Consider the following 20,241-nt stretch of genomic DNA (forward strand, 5'->3'; position numbering starts at 1 on the left):
GAAGCACACCTAAGAAAAAGTTTGATCCAGGGTTAAGTGTATGTGTACAGGAGGGTTTATACGCTGGTAACAGATCATCCCTGGTAAAACTTCTTTTTTTTTCTTTATTTTTTTCTGGAAGACTGCTCGGAGCTCTATCTTAATTTTTCCATTTCACGTTCGGCGATTCGAATTGCTTCGGAATGAATCGGTTCTAAGATTACTTGAGAACTTTAATTTACCGCGAATTGTTGGTCGTTTGTTATATATTCTGTTTTGCAGATAAAACTCGGATGTCAATCCCTGCGGGACTTTCTTTGTAACCTATATTTCGATTATAGCTGATTTTTTGGGTAGAGAGAAAAAAATTTCTAGAAATCGAACAAATCCTGCAGGCGTAAATCAGAGGCAAGAAAACAACATAAACGGGGAGCTCGAGGATCAGGTGTACGCACCTTAAGGCTCAGAGGATAAAATCAAGAAAAAATAGAACTGTGGGGCACTTATTGCACAACTCGATGCCTAAGGACAAACCGCTCATTTTTAACCCACTTAGGTTCCGTGGGTCTTTGTGTGGCGAAATACTGGAATATACCGAGTGGATATACCGATATATTTATCGGACTCTGCGCTTCAAGATTATCGTTGGCTTATTATACTTACTCACAGTCAAATACTCCGCTTAACTATCATTGATTAGCGAACATCAGGGCCAGCTGTAAAAGCGTAGGGAACACGAGGCGGATTGTATGTTTCATTTTATTGTACTAGAAATAAATTCTTCGGACAGATACGGGAAAAAATACCGCGCCCTTTCTCTCGACCGAACTCGTCCTCCCAAATAATTTATTACTCACACTGTGCGGTCTGAAACACGCGCTTCATACTCCCGAGTTCACAGAACCCGGGATATTATCGTAATTGATTTTCCATGCATCGCGATCCCGACGAGTACGTTCGCTTGAAAATTCCTGCCCCCGGGAACAAAGGAGTTTTTTGGGGATTTGTAAAAATTCACGATACTGAAAATCGTGGGTACGTTAAGTACGGATACCTCGTGTACGCAGATGGCTTTCCGGGTTGTGTAATCTATGTAGATCCTAAATCGGAGATTGTTATAATGTGGCACCGTAACGATGGATTATGCAAACTAAACCTGATCCCGATTATGGCTGATAAACGTGTGAACGATCACGTAATGCGTGAAATTGGATCACAAGTATATTGTACGCATTGTTATGTAGCTTAAATTTTGCTCCAATAATTTTCATTCCATTAAATACAAGAATTTAAAAGGCGATCCCTGGATTTAGACCCCACTCGTGAATCGGTAGGCCCGCGTAAAACTAGATGAAATAAAAAAGATTCTAGACAGATGTTGAAATCAATTATGATTTCTGAATTCACGTCTTATCGTGTCAACAGCGCGCGCAGATGAATTACGATTTCCAATCGATAACGATCTATCGCCTTTCGATTTCTTAACTGGAACCGTGCAATTTGAAGCTAAATCGGTATGTACGATTCTCCAAATGTATTATTCACGTTGAATGATAACGAAAGTGAATCATAATTCGCCGTCGTTATGCGCGCCCACGGGGTTGACTCCGCCACGACGGTTTTTTACCCGTGAAAAAACCTATTCGACTAAACGATTTCCGATCGACGGTACGCCGCTAACTAATTGGCTAGAGTTATTGGAATTTGAGCAGATTAAATGACGACGACAAAATCACCGTATCTGAGACAAAATTATAGATAGAAACTAACGGTGTTTCGGTGAAAGTCATCCGACCAGACCACACAAGCGGGCGATCACGTGGAGAATTTTCGCTGCCAGTTTTACGTATGAAATCTAAACGAAATCTCGTATTTTCGAAAACTATTCACAAAATGATCGAGGAAAGACATATTTGAATCGTTTGGTAATGTACCCATTATAGCAGTCGTAGGGGAGACCGGGGCAAGTTGGAGACGTTAAGCTTCAAGTGCGGTTTTTTAATCGATTGTAAGCGAATTTCAAAATCTGTTGGTATTTTTCAAAAGTATGAGATGTTAGCTATTAAAAAAAAAATTGACATTGAATTCGGTCATTCACAAACTACGTAATTTCCATTTTTCCGAAATTCTGCAAATTCGTCAACTTGCCCCGACCACGGGGCAAGTTGACGAATATTAGATTTTGGTTTAATGGGCCTAAAAAAATACTTTTTTCGTCAAAATATACTTCAGTTTATTCAAATCCATAAAAGATATGAAAATACAAATACGCATAGTTTATGTAGTTTAGCTTAGATATACATATACTGATAATTAACACTGGTCGCAAACGAACTGAGCTGCTCCTTCGACATTAGAACATGCCAACATTGAATCGTGAATAAATTTATTCATTTATTCATTTATCAATTTATTCAATGAGCTGCACAATCGTATGTAGCCTAAATATCGATTAACTAAACAACATGCAAAGATCTCGATAAGGACGATCCGTCAACTTGCCCCCACCATCTTGCCCCATTTGCCACTATTTGCAAAAAAAGAACCCCACAAAAAGTACATTGGTGAAAATTCGGAGATTCTATCATCTCTAGGATCTATATGCGTATAGAAATAAAGTATTAATTCACAAGTCCGATCTTGCTTATCTGTAGTTGTGTACAACTATTTTCTTGAGCTCCAGATATTACTTCGCACACGTCTGAAACCACAATGCCTCCGTAAAAAAGCCGGATGACCTTGCCACGCTAGCTATATCGCAAATATTACTGCGTAGAAGAGTGTTTAACACTTTTTGATAACTTACCCGGCGCTATCTGTCAAAATATTCTAAAAACAATCAATTCGTCATCTTGCCCCAGCCTCCAACTTGCCCCGGTTTCCCCTACATTGAATTAACACGTGTATGAAATGTGTAATAAGTGTGTCGTAGTTGAATCGATAAGAAAGCGAAAGTAGGGGGAAAAAATTGCGTTTTAAAACATGATATTAGTAGGTAGTTTTATCGTTTAACACATCACTCTTCCTTTCATTCTTATTTTTTCCGCCACTTGACTGAGTTTAATTCCAGGGATCAAAGAACCTTTGATAAAGCGTGTTTCCTTCATCGGGTAACGACCACTGCATCTACTGAAAATATCTTTGATCGTTTCAATTTTACCCTCATAATTACTGACGCTGAAAAGACCAAGCAAAAAGTGATTGAAAATTTCAATAGCTCCTCTCGTGTCATGCGGGAGGTGGTCTCCCATTCTCCGCTAAGGAACACGACAGTTTGCTTTTTAAATTGAATACGACGTACGACGATCTATCGAATAAACTTCCCTTGTGAGCGCAACAGAAATACAAGTAGTAAAGCTATCGACTGTTCCGCGCAATCGGTGGCACGAATCGCCCCCTTTTTCATTGTATTGCGATATAACACCTAACAAAGGATCAGCCAAATTCCACGATATGAATTGCGTGTCTGTTTGCTCGCCGTATAGTAGAGAAAGACGGAAGTCAAACACTGACATTGACAGTTTTTTAGCGGTGGGCTTTTAATTTTGCCTGCTGGAGAAGTGCGAAAAACGCTTTGTGAACCGGATTATGAAATTATATTTTGAAATTATTGATCCTCTGTTGGGAAAAAATTGTCCACTTGACCTGGAAAAAATTCAAAGGACATAGTCATGACCGACGGTGAATGAAATCAAAGTAATCTGATGATAAAACTCTTTGCATAATTTGAACTTTCTAAAATTAGTCTAATGCTCGTAGGGGACACCTAATCTATGAGCAGAGTCATCGCAATCCGAGTCAACGAAAAAAGACCATTTCCTTAATATCCAATGAGCTATGTATGCTCCGGGACTATCTTGATATTAATTCAGCTAGCCCAGTGTCGCGTGTGAAAGTATAATCTTTATTACTATCTAAGACGACCACTTTCACATTGATCGATTAGCATCTCCTCAAAATGTCGTGTGTGTTGTTTCTGTGTATAAATTTTGACGAAATAGGTGGTAAACGTAGAGCAGAGAATTTTCTCTAAGCGTCTTTGGAAACCCATATCAATTCTATGACGTTATATTTTTCATGGATTTTCTGCTTGTTCTCTACGTTAACATAACGGTTCCAGTATCACTTCCCGCGCGATAAATGACTCAACCTCGACAACTCATCTTTCGTGCGGAGAATGAAAAAGAAATTCAATCTCCATTCGTGCAGTGTAGTTGCTGTTGTTATTCTTCTTAAAATTACCCATTGCGTTCAAGTAAAATCTCAGCAATGATCGGCAATTTCATTCGCCCACGGGCACTTCGAGAGTTCACATTTTGGTATCTGACCTTCATAGTAGCGGTACACCGTGATCTTGGGAAGTGCAATGGAGAGTCTTATTTTGGCATACAACTGCAGCGTGTCAAGGTCAAGAATAATTACGTCGTAGCTATTTCAAGAGTTTAACATCTGATCCCGAAAAAAAGGAAAGAAAAAGCAAAATAATAAGCCACTGCGACGTAGCGACGTGAAAGAAATCTTATTATTCGATATAAGCGCATTAGGAATGACAAGGGTTTTTATCAAATAGGTATATTTTATTCAGGTATCGAGTTACCAGAATAATCGAAGATTATAATTTATTATTTACATTTCTAAATCTACGTTGACATAGAAACTAAAAACTTGGAGGTCTATTTCGGCCTAATTGCAGTCCTTGGTAAACATTTGTACGTATGTAACTCTAGCGGCCACTGGAACGAAGATTCGTCTCCAGGAACCCCCAACTTCGAACATTTTCGATAAGGTTGGTCTTCGTACTTTCACCGTCGGAGGCGAAGGCGAGTCATATTTCATTAACTTCCCTCTTCCCGTAGTTTCAAGAATAGAGGAAGAACTCGTGTGAATCTGGCCTCGTTGAAGGTGATCTTGACGACCTCAAAAACAAAGGAAAAAACCCTTCGACTCGATCCTCCGTTTAAAAATTACCGCAAGTACTTTTTGCATTCTTCAAAATTGCTCCACCGAACACCTTCACGGGTGTTCGCGTCCACGATATCAGCATCTGAGACCCCCCAATGAAAGGACTACCTCTTCCGATCTCACAATGACCATAAGTCAAGTAGATCAACCTCAAACCCAAACCTTCATCGCGATCCTTTTGCCTGGCTTCTTCAACCCTCGGCGTCATTCTTCGCCCTAAACTTACGCCGCTCAAGTTACCCCAAAGATCTCTCCTTCTGATCCTGTGGTTGATTTTAAGAGCTATGGAGGGGCGTCCGTTCCCGTTTCTACTCGGGAAATCCTCGCCAAATATACGTCGGTCTCCCAGGTACTCGTTTAAAGTAGAATCGAAGGTCGCCTCCTGTTTTTCATTGACGATTCTTTTCGGGAAGAAATTTTCTATCGGATTTTCACCGCGCGTTAAATCGGATTGCAAAGGATAATTTTCGTCGCTTCTTCGTATTTCGTAGGGTGATGCGGACGGCTGCGATCCGACCCCGATCCCTCCTAGATCGGTAAGACGACTCGTGGGTCCCGTGGGAATCCGTGAATCGTACGATAACAGCGGGCTAAATTTTCCCCGAGCGTAATAACCCTTTGAACTATGAAACGCTGACGCCAAAACAAGGTTGAAACCCAACACCGCACCCTCTATACCCTCTTCCAAGCCCTTGTCAAAATCCGTATATTCCTGGCCCACAACGATATCGCCGCCGCTAGGTATCACGTGACCGATTAACTGGAAGGATTTCAGAAGATTAAACTCTCAATTTTCTTTCACAGCTTTTTAAAAGCAATTCCAAGAGTTACTGAGCGAGTTACTTTCGAATAGCTACACCCAGGCCATCTAATGTAAGATCTTTGAAACTGTATTAAAGTTGGAGGTTGTTGATAAAGTTTGCTATTTTATCACCTCTTACTTATCGTTGGTAATTTATATACGGGATGTCTGTGAAAAGTCAAGCTATCACCGGGTAATTGAGAAATCAACAGACCTGTGCCGCATACCCTTCGACTTCCTTCCGTCCATCGATCCAAAGTGCGTAACGACCAAATTCATTCTCCCAACTCTGACAGATGTGGTACCAACGATCCTCTTCCAGATGGGTCGGGTGCGCCATTATCTCAGATTTTCCGATTTCAAGGTGCACGCTCCTTCCAAAAGGTGATATCCACGATCTGACCAGACGTTCCTCTTCATTCTCTACAATCATTCCAATCAATGATTAGCAAAAATCGGTATAATACGTGCGATCGACATTGATCGGACAAGAAAGATACCACCTCGTACGTCTGGAGGTGTGTCTCGACCTCGCCGTTCAAGTTCAATTGGCTCGGCGCTTCGAAAAAACGAAACAGGCATTCCGTTCTTGCGCGTAACTACATGATTTGGTGATCGATCTTGACCAAGGTCTGTCTCTCTTTCAACGATCATTTACGGTTCAAACCGGACCCAGAAGGGTCATGGGACCCTATTTGTTAAAACCGCTCCATTCCTCTTTCGGAGTCATGACGCATGATTTTGGGGTAGAACTGACCTCGTCCTTTAATTTTTTTTTTTTTTTTGTTCCTTTCTAATACCAGGCAAAATTCGTTTCCTGCATCTAATTTTTAAAACGCTGAACGAGGTAGCCTCTTGCCACTCAGGCATGAAATATACGTAATCGTTGCAATTTTTTAGACCGAAATTCGAAGTTCTGTAGGCCTTTGAAAAATCGATCATCCTGAAAATTTATACTTACTGGAGTATGAGAGTATCGAGTGGGAGTACGTCAGGTTCGTGGACTTGACCCAGAGGCAGAAGGTGAACTCTTCAATTTCTGGAACTGGAAGTTCCCATCGTAAAAACTGGAATCATAAAATTATGGCAATTCTGAATCGATCGATGACTGCGATTCATTTTTTTAACTCTTGCATAAATTTAGAGTTTACAATTCGATGGTATACTTATGAATGTTTCTTGTTTAGCTCAACTGACGTGATCTCGGTTTAGTAAAATTGCTTTCTATAAAATAAATAAGTGAAATATGACGATCATATACCTATACACAACCCGTGGTACATTCATAATTCGTATAAAATTATAGATTGCATAATAATTTTTACTTGAACCAGATAAAAAAGGTAACGGCAGGCGTAACACATAACACGCGTTATGCGTTATTATTTCACAATTTCATTCTACAGCCACTTTTCATACTATACTTGAACCACATCCTCAGATGATAATCTGCCTATACAATTACAGGACCTGCAAGTTTTACAAAGTATCTCATTCGAGAATCGCGTGCACGTGAATTTGAATTTTAAAATAGGCGAGCACATGACATATCCCGTGACATATATACTATCCGCGGTAAAAATAAGGTACGTCGTTTACCGAAGATCCTAGACCGAGAAACCTTAGCGAATTTCAAACAGTCCTCCAAATTTACTCACTTGTATATAGCCCCTCTGAGTAAACAGCACCTTATGCATCGGCGTTTCGTTGATCCTTCGAGACGTCCTAATTCCCCCACCAATATCGTTGTATTGCCCTAAGGCCGATTGCGGACCAAAAGCTGTCTGCATCCACAACAGCACAAAAAGTCCAGAGGAGAACTCAAACTTTCTCATTTCTACGACGTTTCTTTTTATTTTTTTGTTTTTATTTTTTTTTTTTTCTTTCAATTCACGTTCCTTGTCATTCAACGATATCGTTGAATTCTAGTCCACGTGCGCCTCGAACGAATGTTCCAAACCTCGTTCACGTGCAATGAGATGATTCTGATCGATCGTAATTTTTATGCTCCAAACTCAAATTGCTGATGTTGAGTAAATATTGGATTCCGATTGAAAATCGAATGGCTCGATAAATCACCGTACAGCTTATGGTTGTCAAGGCGATTAAACGATTCCTTGAATCCCAGAGAGATATTTCTGGAAAGCTGGAGTCGGTATCTCAAACGAACGGTATGTCGCGTTGATGTTTCACTTCCGCCTTGTTTTGTGTTATTTGTAACCAGATCCAGCGACCCTTGACGACGTGTCGTCCATAGATATTATGCATTCGCACGTTGAATCATACGTATGTAACGTACGTTTAGTATACGCGTACGAGTTTTACTTGGAAAACGATTTACACGAACATCTTACGACACAGCACGATCAACTTCGAGCGCCTGATCGTTTATCTTCAGGTTTGTATTACTAGGTAAGATTTCACCTAAGACTTTAGTTAGGCTGGTTCGCTCCTTTTCCAAAGGTTGTTATATCAGGAGAATTGGATACCGTGTGCTGAACTTCACGTAGCACTTCCAACTTCCGATCGATTCCTGCCGGCGATCACCTGTCAAAATACAGGAATTTCATGTAGGTGGAATTTTCAATCACTCGTGCAATAATACGTCTCGATACACTTATCTGATTAAAATATCGAAAGTCAAATTACGCAAGCATCAATGAGAGGCGATAATCATTCTTTACGAGTAAGACGTCTGTCTTCAATTTTTAATAACCCCCCCCTCGAGTTATTTTCTCTTTTCGATAATCGACATTCGTGTACAGGTAGTTTTGTTTTCGCGAGTCTCGAATTGAAAGGTACAAGACTCGTTGTGTCGTTCTCAAAAGTTCTAGAATTTTCTCTTTCTCAAAAAAAAAAAAAATAAAATAAAAGAAAATGAGAGAAAAATTACATCGAACTTCGTGGGATCGATGGACCTAATTACCTGGGCCGGATATTACAATACAGTCTGGGAGTTTTCGAGAACCGGCGATCGAGATTCCGAGGATATGAGATAAGTGAGGTGAAATTAATCGGGAGCGAGTCATATTTTACGTGTTTGATTATTTCGGAGATTGATTTTCATGTCGCAACTACGCGCTTATACGAAGGCAGATATTCGTAACCGTGCGTAAAAGTAAGCGTAAAATAATTCTCCCGCTCGATAAATATTATAGCTGTAGTATAATTTACACAATATATATTTCGCCATTACTCAAACTCTCGTTAGAATAGATTTGGGTCCCTGTCTAAATTTATTTCCGGCATGACTGACAATGAGAAAATCGAGTGAATATATATTGTCTATGTAATGGGTTTACCAACTTTAGCGACGAAGAACGTCTAAATTTCAATTTTATGAACAAACCATTCCGCAGGTATATTATACCATCTGACCCGAAATAATGTAACCAAGGAAATCCGAATCACTTGCGCAATCATCTTTCGAATAACAAGCGTATTTCGTTATTAATAATTCTATTGTTTTCATTATGCATACAACTCTCCCCCTTTTGAAATTTCGAATTAATTTCTGACCTTAACGAGAAAATTGTCGTACAAAATCGTGGGTGGATTTTGTCGAAAAAGTTTATTTCGTTTGCCGCGATATTCGCGAATATCAATAACCCGATTGTCATTGCATCGCGTTAAACGAAGCGTGCTATAGCTTAGCGATTGAATCAGAAACTAGTCCCGTTGGCAGGAAATTAAATACCCCATCGTGACCGATGCAACTTGAGGGCAAATATGCAACGATAACTCAACTCTTGAGTAAAGTGCCCGCGGGCTCACGCCTTGAAATCGAGACCCACTGCAGCGGCAAACGTGATGCAAACGACGATCGATTCAACCTGATTGCAATCGGAATGGGTTCGTGTGTAACAACCGGGGTAACGACCCTGACTCATCGAATCAACGCGATTAGTATTACCCGCATTCGTAATTACCCGTAAACGCTTCGCTAAATTGCACGTAATTCCTGAAATTATTACATGTTATATCGGTTATACACGATGGGACTTTTCATCGTCCACCCGCGGGGTATTTACTCGAAGAAAAAAAAAAGAAAAAAAAAAAATTGCTCAAAATTATCGTGTAGTACCCGAATTGAGTAATAACATTACGTGCGATACGTACGTACCAAATCGACGTTATCTACGTAATACTGACAACGAAACGGGTAGCGAGACTATACGGAAAAATAAACTTGATTGACTTGAGATAAAATTTCACAAGGAAATTCCAAATTCAATGATCAGCTTTATGTCAATACGTCAACAGCTGCAGGTATCGCGACTGCAGTCGCTACTTTCGTGTCATTCAACGCTGATCTGCAGTTACTTTTAAGTATAATTTTAAACGTCAACCTATACGGATACGCGATCGTAACTGGTCGTTACTCGGTCAAGATTCAACCTGCAATTAACTCACAGACTTATTTAATTGCATAATTATTATATGCAACACGTCATCTCATCGCGCTTACTAGCAAATAAACTGAAATCAGACGAACGACAGTGGAACAAAATTCGTTCGCTGTTCTAATAATTTCTATGGAACCTCATGCGAAATAGTAGAAAAAAAATGTGAACCGGCCCCGCGATTTTGAAACAACTATTTCGGTTTTCGAAAATTTGCTATCGAGCTTTTTTTCCAAATTCTGAATCAGCCATGTTAAATTTTGAACATCAGACAACGACCCGGAAAACTTTCTTGTCAATGATGCGGAGAGTCGTTAAAATTAGAAAAAAACTATGTTACTCTCCCTGTACGGCTGTAGACGGTAAAAAGTGAAAATGCGAAATTTTATCCGCTTAATCACGTAACCATTTATAGTCTCGAATTGACGCTCTTCGTTTTCGAATAATACTTCGCGCCTTTTATTCTTGCGATCAATAAATTTCGATTCAAAGAAATTATACCTGCAGTCGTAAAGTTTTCGAACTTGTCTCTAACATCATTAATAATATCTTCCTCCGCCGAGTCTGCAACTGATTATGAGTAAAAAAGAATTTATACAAAATTAATAATTCATTCGAAAATTTCGATTCACCTTTCTTCTTACTTACAGTACCTACGCATCGTCTCGTGAATTATCAATTATTTGCACGCGCGTTTGTATTTCAACGAGTCATCTATTTCCGATAAGGATTACCGGCTTCCTCGCGGCGCGTGTACCGAAAATTATTTTTCTTTCCTCATTTGTTGATTTTCAACAACTGTATTGGAAATAAATGTTCCACGGCAAAACCGAGGGAGTGCGGACTGCCTGCTTAACGGATGACCTGTGCGGTAAACTTATTTATCCAAGTAAATGCTCACGGATCGTTAAGATATTTGGAAAAAATGAATAGAAGAAAAGTAGTCTTCAAATTATCCAGTTTCGTCGAGTGTAAAGATTCCGTTCCACCAAGTCGTAACGTCCCGTAAATGGTTGTTATTAATGTAAAAAATAATAATAACTCGCCCTAAGTAGAAAATTAAAGGTGGCAAAACCAGCTTATTGAATACACCCAACTTTTACGGTTAGAGCGCGAAATATTCGTGAGTTTATTAAGTAATAATTCTCGTGACCCGCAAGGAACCTCTAAGTCCTTTGTTTTGCCCACACTCCAAATTGTTGCGAAATTTCTTGCTCCGCGGCGTTCGCCAACCATCGCTATTGCCTTGTTCGAAAAAAGCGTTGATAGATATGCATTGAAATTCCGTTGTGCAAAAATCGGCGCTGTATGAATCGTCAATTCAGACACGTCGTTCGATGCGGATCGTTCAAACAGTAGATCGAAATTAAAACAAACTACCGATAAATCAAACTAAAGAAAATCCATGAAAATCAGCGGCGTGTCATATTTTACGCCGACATCGAACGCCGATCTGTAACACCGGCAACGTTGACAATGCGTCAGCGAGAAGCGAATGCAAATAAATTCTCAGCTACGACAATGACCCTCAAATAAGTTGCTTCGACGAATGGCGATCGATGTGAGCCAAAGGAAGGTAATTGTAAAACGTACCATGACAATCCCAGCTCTCACCTTTCGGTTCCCCTTCGCGCGTGTGTAATTGTCTCCCGGCGTCACTTTCCTATCTCGTGAAACGGACGGGCGGTGTAACGATCACCGCTGTACACCGCGATGATGAGTCGATGTGCACGGCTCTATTTCACCTCCTTTCAATACCGAATGAATTTTTAAACTTATGGAGGAAAAGAAATTTTATCAAAAAAAAACTACCGACTCGTGAATTAAAGTCCGCTCAACGGCTGTCAGCCTCGACAAGTCCATGCGGTGTCTGAAGTCAAGTCTGACACGTTACCTTGCTTCGGACTCGAAGTTTCGCCCACTTCGCTGCCATCAGGGTGGGGTTCCCTATGGGTGCTTGATTCGCAGGAAAAGGGGGAACGAATCAAACGAAAAAAAAAAACAATAAATATATCTGAAAGAAAAAGAGACTAGAAGAAGGGATAACGAAAAGACGGATCATCACGCTCCGAGCTTTGCCCTTGTACGCCGATTGTGTTGAGTCACGTTTTTACTGGTAAGTGGAGCGGCAATACGAGCACGTCCTTCTCGTGGAACTCGAGAGACGGTGATGACGACCGAAATTATGTGCCTGAAAACTAAGTAACATGCTTACGTACATTTGGAATTATAATTATTTCGACTTTGTAGCGGCGATAGTGATTTCCCACGATTTTATATTCGAATGCATTCAGATTGCATTCATTCATTTCATATTTTCAAACCGATTTCGCTATGAATATAAATCGATGTTGGGTGACGGTCAGGTCAATCTGAAGAAATTGGGCGGTGATTGCCGATCGAAATTGCGAATTTCTAGTCATCTCGCACGTTCTATATGGAAGGGTTGAATTATTGAATCTTGTAGAATAAAATATCCGGAGGCAAGGACGCTCCGCCTTGTAAGCTGTAAATGAGATAGTGGAAGGGCATGAAATGAAAAAGGGAAGAAATCCATCGGCGAAGTATTAGAAAGGGTGATGAACTGCAGAGCAGCCCGAGCATACATATATATGTACATATATATATGAATATATATATATATTTCTCTCATTGATTTTTGTATTCTTGGTCATAGTTATCAGGCAACAAGTGCCTCGGGGAAGACCATGTAGGGTCACGTTTTTTTTCTTTCTCCATTTTAACCGTCGGGATTAAATTTGCCGAACGATATCTGCAGGTATCAAAAGTATATGAGACTTGCTTTTACGTTGATCGACTGTAAAAAAAAAAACAGTTAAGAAGCATCTCATCAAACTCAATGTAATTACCCAAGACATTGAACAAACGGAAACTGTAAAAAAGAAAGTTACGTGCGAAATCTTCCAAAGTCAAAAAAAAAATTGGACTTTTTTCTTTAATCATCCGGTGCTACAATTTATTCCTTCTTTGTCCCACCTTCCGATTCACATTTCTTTTTATTTCGTTTTATTCGCTGATCTTGAAAATCGGTTTTCGAATAATTAATTTTATTTGGGTTTCTAAGGTAAAATAGTATTCAAAGCACCGAAACTTACAGAATAGAATAGGAGAAAATTACAGAATAGAATCACGCGTATAGGTGGTTGTTATTTTTTATTTGGAATCCGCCAAGCGAATTCGCGAGTTGTTAAATCTGCAAGTTTAATAGAAAGTGGCGCTGGTTTCATGGGCCTATTACTAATATACCTATACTATGAATTTACGTGAGCGTACTTCACTTACATAATAATTAACAACTGCTACAGTGTAATGTCCGTTTACTCTAAATTTCGAACCATCGAAAGCGTTCGAAGATTTATATGCCGTTTAATTTCTACGTTCATTTGAAAAAAAGAAAAAAAAATGAATCATCGCGATTTTCCTTTCTGGTACATTGGCATAGAAAATTCATGCTCTATAATTAATCGTGTCTCGATTAGACGAAAATTATTTCAACCAGTGTCGTTCATGAATGGCGAGTCGATTGTGTTGCGAAATAAATCTAGGCTATCAGTTTAAGGCGATCTTCGAGAAAAACTTCTCAAGTCTCTTCGAATATTGATTTCCTAAGAAATATCGTCCTTGACCTTGATCGATGGATCGAAATTTTGACCTACAATAATGTATAACCGACTCGATTCGCGGATACGCAATCGAAATATTACTATACATGTGAAACTCTACTTTTTTGTAAGGCCTTTATTTTACACATGCGAAATCTTTTCTGGATCTCTTCCGTTCTCTTCAATCTGTTCTAATTCAAGGTCTCGTTTCAATAACAATTTCCGATCCAAATTTTATGAGATTCACCATAATTTGTTCCAATTTTAACACGTAAAAATTCTTCGTTGAAACATGTCTCAACATTGTTGAAATTATATTTTTATTCATCATCGTTTATTCATTGTTGCAGACTGCCAAAAATTCTACATCTGGTAGCGGAGGTTACTACATGGGTGGCAGCAGCACCCTCCCACGTGGAGGGCCTGTTCTTAGGGCGTACAGTCCCGCGTCTTCTTCAGCAGTTTCTGGTCCCAATGCAAACTCGACGCAGTCGAAAACTCTGGGAACTCCAGGTAATAATAACGTTATTTCTTAATTTTCTGTCCAACGCAATGTCGGTATTTTCTCTGCTTTGTTAATGTGCCATATATCAATGCATGTATAATTTGTATTAATCAACTGCATTTTTGTTATAACTTTTTTTTACCACTGTCCCGCCGATAAGATTGATAGGGTGATCTTACGAAACGTTACATGGTTTCCTTCGGTGGCTAATCGTGATTTGCAATGGTTTAATGGCTCTACTGTTAAACCGTAGAGGAGACGATAACTAATTGCGTTGTCATTTTATGCAATTTCGATCATCGTCCGCCCAATGATATACTATACTCACGTCGCTCTCAAGATTGAGCAACTTTGTGAACTCTGATAATGAACGAAGAATAACGTGACCTAATTTGTACGTAGACCGAGCGACGCGTAGGTACGAATTACGTGTAATTGTTACGTCGCAGCTTAACCGAGTACATTAATTAATTCGCAGCTTAATTAGCTTGTGGTTATGACACGGTAAATTCGTTTGAAAATTGGGTATACAATATGCGTTATACCGCATACCGCGATTCACCGTGGCGGTCTCAAAAAATAAAACCGTGACCAACTACGTACTTTTACTCGTTCGCTTTTACCGTAATGTTGCAGCAAAAATATCCTCCGATTACATTATGCAAACATGTTTTAATTTTTTGTTGTTTTTTTTTTTTTTTTTTTTTTTTTTTCAAATGTAATAAATATTTATATTCAACGAGGCAATAATTACATTCTCGCCATTTCTCTCCGTGTAAATTCGATCCAATAACCGCGCTTTCACGATTAATTTAATTTTCTAAACTTCGCACTCGTAGAAATCGAGTGAAATTTTGGAGAAGACATTGATATGGTCTTGTCAAATTGGAATTTGAAACTTTTGATGGATAAAAAGAAAGTTTTTCAATTCATCGGATCCTGTATAAAAATAAATAACTACTAACTTGGCAAAATCTCGGAGATTTTGGAACAACGCTTTAAATGTCGCCGAAACTAGGACATGAAATTAAAGTGATTAATGCTCTCCGTCCAAACACTCTCAATCTTCGAGCATACATACCACCTCTTGATAGTTGGAACCAATGAACTCTTTACCTCATAATAACTCGTAAATTGAATCACGTAACGCAAAGAATACTCGGCCATCATTCATCGTCATTCTCTAAGAGTGAATTTTCGACTGATCGTAGGCGTAACTTGACTCTGGCTAAATTTAACAGAGACCAAATTCAACCATTAAATCATAAAAAGAATCACCAACATTAGTTATGTCGTTCTATATATGTTATTCCATAACTAATTGACCTTAAACGTTGTATACACTCTTATGCATGGGCCTACTAAAATCGAATGCTCACAATACGTAATTGGATAACATCTACTATCCTGCTTTCTGCAGCAGCTTATGTAAGAAGCAAATAATTGCTCAAATTTTTTTTTGCGACACTTTCTGCATTTTATTCCCCACCTCTTGTTATTTTACACGCTTTACAGTTATTTCCTACAATTTGCAGGCCAATTACCACGAGGTCTAAGCATGCCTTGTACGTACATAATACGAAAATATATGTCAGGATAATAACTATTTTGTATGAAACTCATGTATATCAGATCGCACGCATGCACAATCATGTTTTCAAAATTCATCCACATGACTAACGATCGGTCCGAATGATCGGAAAATTGGCTAACGAGAAAACTTGAATAGACCGGAAAATCCCTCGACCGATCTTGCCCGAGATCATCAGATTTTTTTGTCAGAAAGTTACCCTGTACATGCGTCATGCAAATTGAAACCTGACTAACCGGAGTAACCGCGCTAACAATGAGAATATCTGAGCTTTGGGTAACGGTAAATGGTACAATGGTTTTGGTTTGGATGGTTGGCTAGGTGGAGGCGGCGTACCACCTGCAAAGCCGCTTCGCAGCTACCAATGTGGTAAGACTCCCCTCGGCAACTTGGGGGGCTCCGCACGATTCTCTAGAGACAGCTCCGTCTCGCTCTATAGTATACCAGGTCAGTGAAATCCTTAGACTAGGATAGCAACTGGGACAAGTTACACCGTTGACCTAACTCTCGCATTACTCTTAATTCAATAATTAGTATACGATTCTCTTGATGCTGATCATCCATCAAACTATGCCCGACACTCGAAGAATGTTGCTGGGCGCACAGTTCTTGATTTTCAAAACGAGGTGGCTACAATCAGAACTTATTTGCAATGATCAACACAACAATCAGTCATAAATTCATTCATTCGATATTCCTCACCATTCGTTGGTATATCAGTGTTTGATGATCGATATTCGCCTATAATTTTTTGTGCATGTTACACACAACTGTTATTATTTTCTGTGATGTCGGTTAATTATATAGACTAGTATTTCTTTTTTTTTTTAATTTTCATTTATTTTGTTCATCCTATTCTTTGGTACCGTAGATTTGAAATAAATTAAACTCCAAATTCCTCCCGTATAGTATATGAGCTTCTTTCGAGAAAATCCGATACCTTTTGCCCCAAGAAATTGATGAAAAATATAATTGATTACTGAGATATTTCTGTGCAATTTATTCGTTCATATTATATTCATAGAAATGATAACTCTGATCAATTTAAAATGATGTAATGGAAACCAAAAAACTAAAACGAATGTGATTAGCCTTGACAAGAGATACCAGAAGAATGAAGGTTGATCAATGATTTACGTAAGGTAACCGGAGCTCTGAAAGATTAACTGAATAGTTGGAACTTTGCGACAGATCGACTCCATGGAGAAAGCGGATACATGAGTAGTCCAGAACGAAGCAGTGGTGTTGGTGCTGGATCGGGAAGGTATCCTGCAGGACCTTACAGCACAGGCAGCAGCTATGAGGATCCATACTATTCCCAATATTCTGGAACCGTAACGCCGGTTATTGACGAGGAAGCTAGGTGAGCCTATATAAAGTTACCGTTATGACTAAAATTTCATACTCCAGCAGCATTATACGATTATAATGCACAATAGACTGATGAGTTGCTTTAAGTGTTACAAGAAATTAAAAGCAATGCAATGTGATAGACTAAACGTATCGAGTAAAAGTGTCTGATATGGCTATGGGCATGGATATGCACATAGCTTATGGCTTGAAGCTTTTCCCAAACATTGCACGCTCCAAGCCGACCAGTGTACTTTTATCTTCGGTTTGGAGTAAAATGTTCTTAGAATAAAGTACATATCTAGGATTATTTGTCAAGTGTTCTATCCGCCTCTACTATGTATTACTTAAAATTTGTGATGAATATTCATGATAATGATAAATGTGATATGTTACACTCAAAATTGATTAAAATAAAAAGATGCAATCCTCATGACGAATGAAGCGAGGATAAATCTCCGTCTTCTGCATCACCTATAAAATATCTTAATAGCGTAGACAGTTGGAACTTCAGGAACTCTTGATAGCTGATAGAATGGGTGTGTGTTTGTTGTGGGTGGTGCAGCGATACGGAGCTTTTGGAGGAATCTTACAGCCTTTATGGTGTGAAGCCACCTGGTCGCCCACCAACTGGCCCCCCAAGATCCCCATTTCCCCCAGGGGCACCTGCTCTGACGCCCGGTGGACAGCCTTACGACGTTACCCGGTACAATGATACTTTTAAGTGACCTCCTTATGCAATGCCTATGACACGTGCCTGTTGCATACTCTTTTCTCTCCTTATTCTCATACCTGTGTATATATTTATAGTTTTGCTTGGCTCTTGTACAATTTTAAACGAGCATGCGTTTTTATACGAAACCTTTTATCGAAACGGAAACGTAATAATAATCAATAGTTTTTATTATACCGATAAAATTGAATGCCGCTCGTTGAATCGCGCGTTGTTTCATTCATCATTTTTAGACTATTGATTCGTCCGATGGTTTCCTGGTAATACGTCATTTTTGTCTTAACTCGAAGGAATACAAAAAAAAGCGGTGTACGTGCTTATTAATTAACCGAAAAATTTTAATAATCTTCCATATGTGTTTGTATTAAGATAATGATTAATGTCTGTAATTCGTATGTGTAGTAAGCTTAGAAATATATTTATTGAACTACATAACATAAAATGAATAACTGTATATGAGTAAATATAGCCAGAACGAATGCGTTAAGGCCTGAATTAGGAATAGTTTAACAATTCAGTATCATAAATGAAAAGAAAAATTTAAAAATGAACTATAATTGAAGAATTAACTATAACTTCAATGCTAATGCAAATAGTATCCAGTATTTTTTAGTTACTCGCCTCAGCTATTGTTTAAACACCTTTTTTCTCACAGGATAAGAGTGGAGCACATGGAACGACAGCTTGCTAACTTGACAGGACTCGTACAGAAGGCTTTAACTCATGCTCCGCATGCCAGTCCCTCTCCGAGAGACTATTTGCAAGTTCCTGCGCCTCGAGATCCTTACAGAACCTCAGGTAAATCATGTATTATTTAACTTCTCAGTATATTAATTTATAGAATACATAATACATATGTATAGGAGCCAGGGGCGTATAAGCACTGACGTGTTGCATAAGTTTGTATATTCTTGTTGCTATACGTATGACACGTTCTACGCACCTGAATGAGCATTGAAGTCTCCGAACCCCCGTTCTAGAAATAGGGTTTTCCAATGAAAACACGTTCTTTTAGTTACTAAAAAATAATCTAATGAAATATCGACTAGTATTTATTTTGTATAAAGTGTTATATGTATAGGTTTATAATATATCTTTTCAAGCTCACATAAATTGTGATTCGAATATTCAAGAAATAATCACGATCCCTGCAAACTAAACGAAATGAACTTAACAATCTCAATTCGCATGTATGAATATTCAAAGACCAGACCATCGCGAGATCGAGATTAACACTATAGTATTTTCGTTAGTATTATAGCTTATACCAATTAGGAAAATGAACACCAGCAAATCACGCATCTCAATCCATATGCAATTAAATTTAAAACACACAATGGTATATGGTAGCGTGTACATTTGTATAGCTGCTAGAAGAAAATCATAGCGATCATTCTACCTGAATATAAACACGTTTTTTTGACTGGTAGCTGTAAAAACTACCTAACGACATAAATGTAATCGAAGTAAAACTATCACCATTGAGTTTTGAATGCGTCATGCCAGTGCTGAGTAGTAAGAAATTCTATTTCATAAATTGTTTTCTCAAAGACTTTAAGTCTCAAAATAAATATTGCATTAGGCATATTATACTTGTAACCCATATTTTAATACCAAAAATACCTATAGATAACTTCTCACTATGAAATAATTAACGTTCCAAGAGTCAGACTGGAATCTGGTGTGGGTCCATTTTTTTATTTTTGGTAAATTGAATTACTTCGCAAGTGACCAGCATTGGACAGTGCGGCTCTTGGTGCGAAACCTTCTTGACCCTGCTGTACAACTGCTTTGTTATTCCGACTAATGCACATCAGGCGCAGGAGACGAGTTCGACAAACATTCTAGCTCCAGCTCTGCCTCATTGCCAGGTGTGTTTCTAATCTCTAGCACTCTCTGTTCTGCCTCCATATCTTAATCATTGTCATTGCTACTTTATTGTTAGTATCACCGTCATGTATCTTTGTAAATATATGTCTCACCTCGCGTTACAGATGACTCATACTTAAGGACTGATGTTAAGCCACCAAAGTTAGGCAAAGGTTCGCTTTAAAAATTTCTGCATAAGCATGCAATCATTTTTGCAATTGCAACAATGTTCTTTGTTCAAGATTCAATAATTTTGCCTTTAGAATTCGATATAAGTTTCAGTTCCGCGATGTTCCTAAAGCATGTGTTGCTTCACTTTTTGTTCTATATTTTGTTATCTGTCGATTTTAAAATTCGTATCAAAAGGAAGGAAAGGTTTTTTTCCGGCAGTACCACCCTCGGTGTTTTATCTCGATTAAAAACC

The 20,241-nt window shown here is 38.8% G+C and overlaps 2 protein-coding genes across 23 annotated transcripts in view; one reads left to right on the plus strand and one right to left on the minus strand.

The window, feature by feature from the left end:
- Window positions 1-20,241, plus strand: part of LOC105689013 — a 129,512-nt gene that overhangs the window by 99,085 nt on the left and 10,186 nt on the right. For 8 of the 22 annotated variants that reach the window (XM_048649379.1, XM_048649444.1, XM_048649450.1 and 5 more), the window contains 7 exons: window positions 14,120-14,282; window positions 16,187-16,312; window positions 17,057-17,228; window positions 17,769-17,921; window positions 18,604-18,746; window positions 19,766-19,819; window positions 19,943-19,990. In XM_048649379.1, coding sequence (XP_048505336.1) covers window positions 14,120-14,282; window positions 16,187-16,312; window positions 17,057-17,228; window positions 17,769-17,921; window positions 18,604-18,746; window positions 19,766-19,819; window positions 19,943-19,990 — 859 coding nt within the window. Of the gene's footprint in view, window positions 1-14,119; window positions 14,283-16,186; window positions 16,313-17,056; window positions 17,229-17,768; window positions 17,922-18,603; window positions 18,747-19,676; window positions 19,820-19,942; window positions 19,991-20,241 lie in introns of all 22 variants that reach the window. The other 14 variants (XM_048649408.1, XM_048649437.1, XM_048649429.1 and 11 more) reach the window with 9 other exon arrangements.
- On the minus strand, window positions 4,478-12,027 carry LOC105689015. Its single transcript, XM_012405734.3, has 5 exons — window positions 11,761-12,027; window positions 7,402-8,290; window positions 6,705-6,810; window positions 5,958-6,166; window positions 4,478-5,701 (listed from the first exon to the last, which is right to left on the minus strand). Exons 2-5 carry the CDS (start codon window positions 7,576-7,578, stop codon window positions 4,937-4,939), a joined length of 1,257 nt encoding a protein of 418 aa, XP_012261157.2. The 5' UTR covers window positions 7,579-8,290; window positions 11,761-12,027; the 3' UTR covers window positions 4,478-4,936.

This window comes from Athalia rosae, chromosome 1 (genome assembly GCF_917208135.1).
Source record: "Athalia rosae chromosome 1, iyAthRosa1.1, whole genome shotgun sequence".
Taxonomy (NCBI): Eukaryota; Metazoa; Arthropoda; class Insecta; order Hymenoptera; family Athaliidae; genus Athalia; species Athalia rosae.

Excerpts from the sequence above, each read along its gene's own strand:
- LOC105689015 (XM_012405734.3), bottom strand. The coding sequence starts at position 7,578 with ATGAGAAAGTTTGAGTTCTCCTCTGGACTTTTTGTGCTGTTGTGGATG. Across the intron at positions 6,811-7,401 it reads CTCAGAGGGGCTATATACAA|TTTTTACGATGGGAACTTCC; the intron begins GTGAGTAAATTT and ends TTATGATTCCAG. Across the intron at positions 6,167-6,704 it reads CTCGATACTCTCATACTCCA|AGAATGAAGAGGAACGTCTG; the intron begins GTAAGTATAAAT and ends GAATGATTGTAG.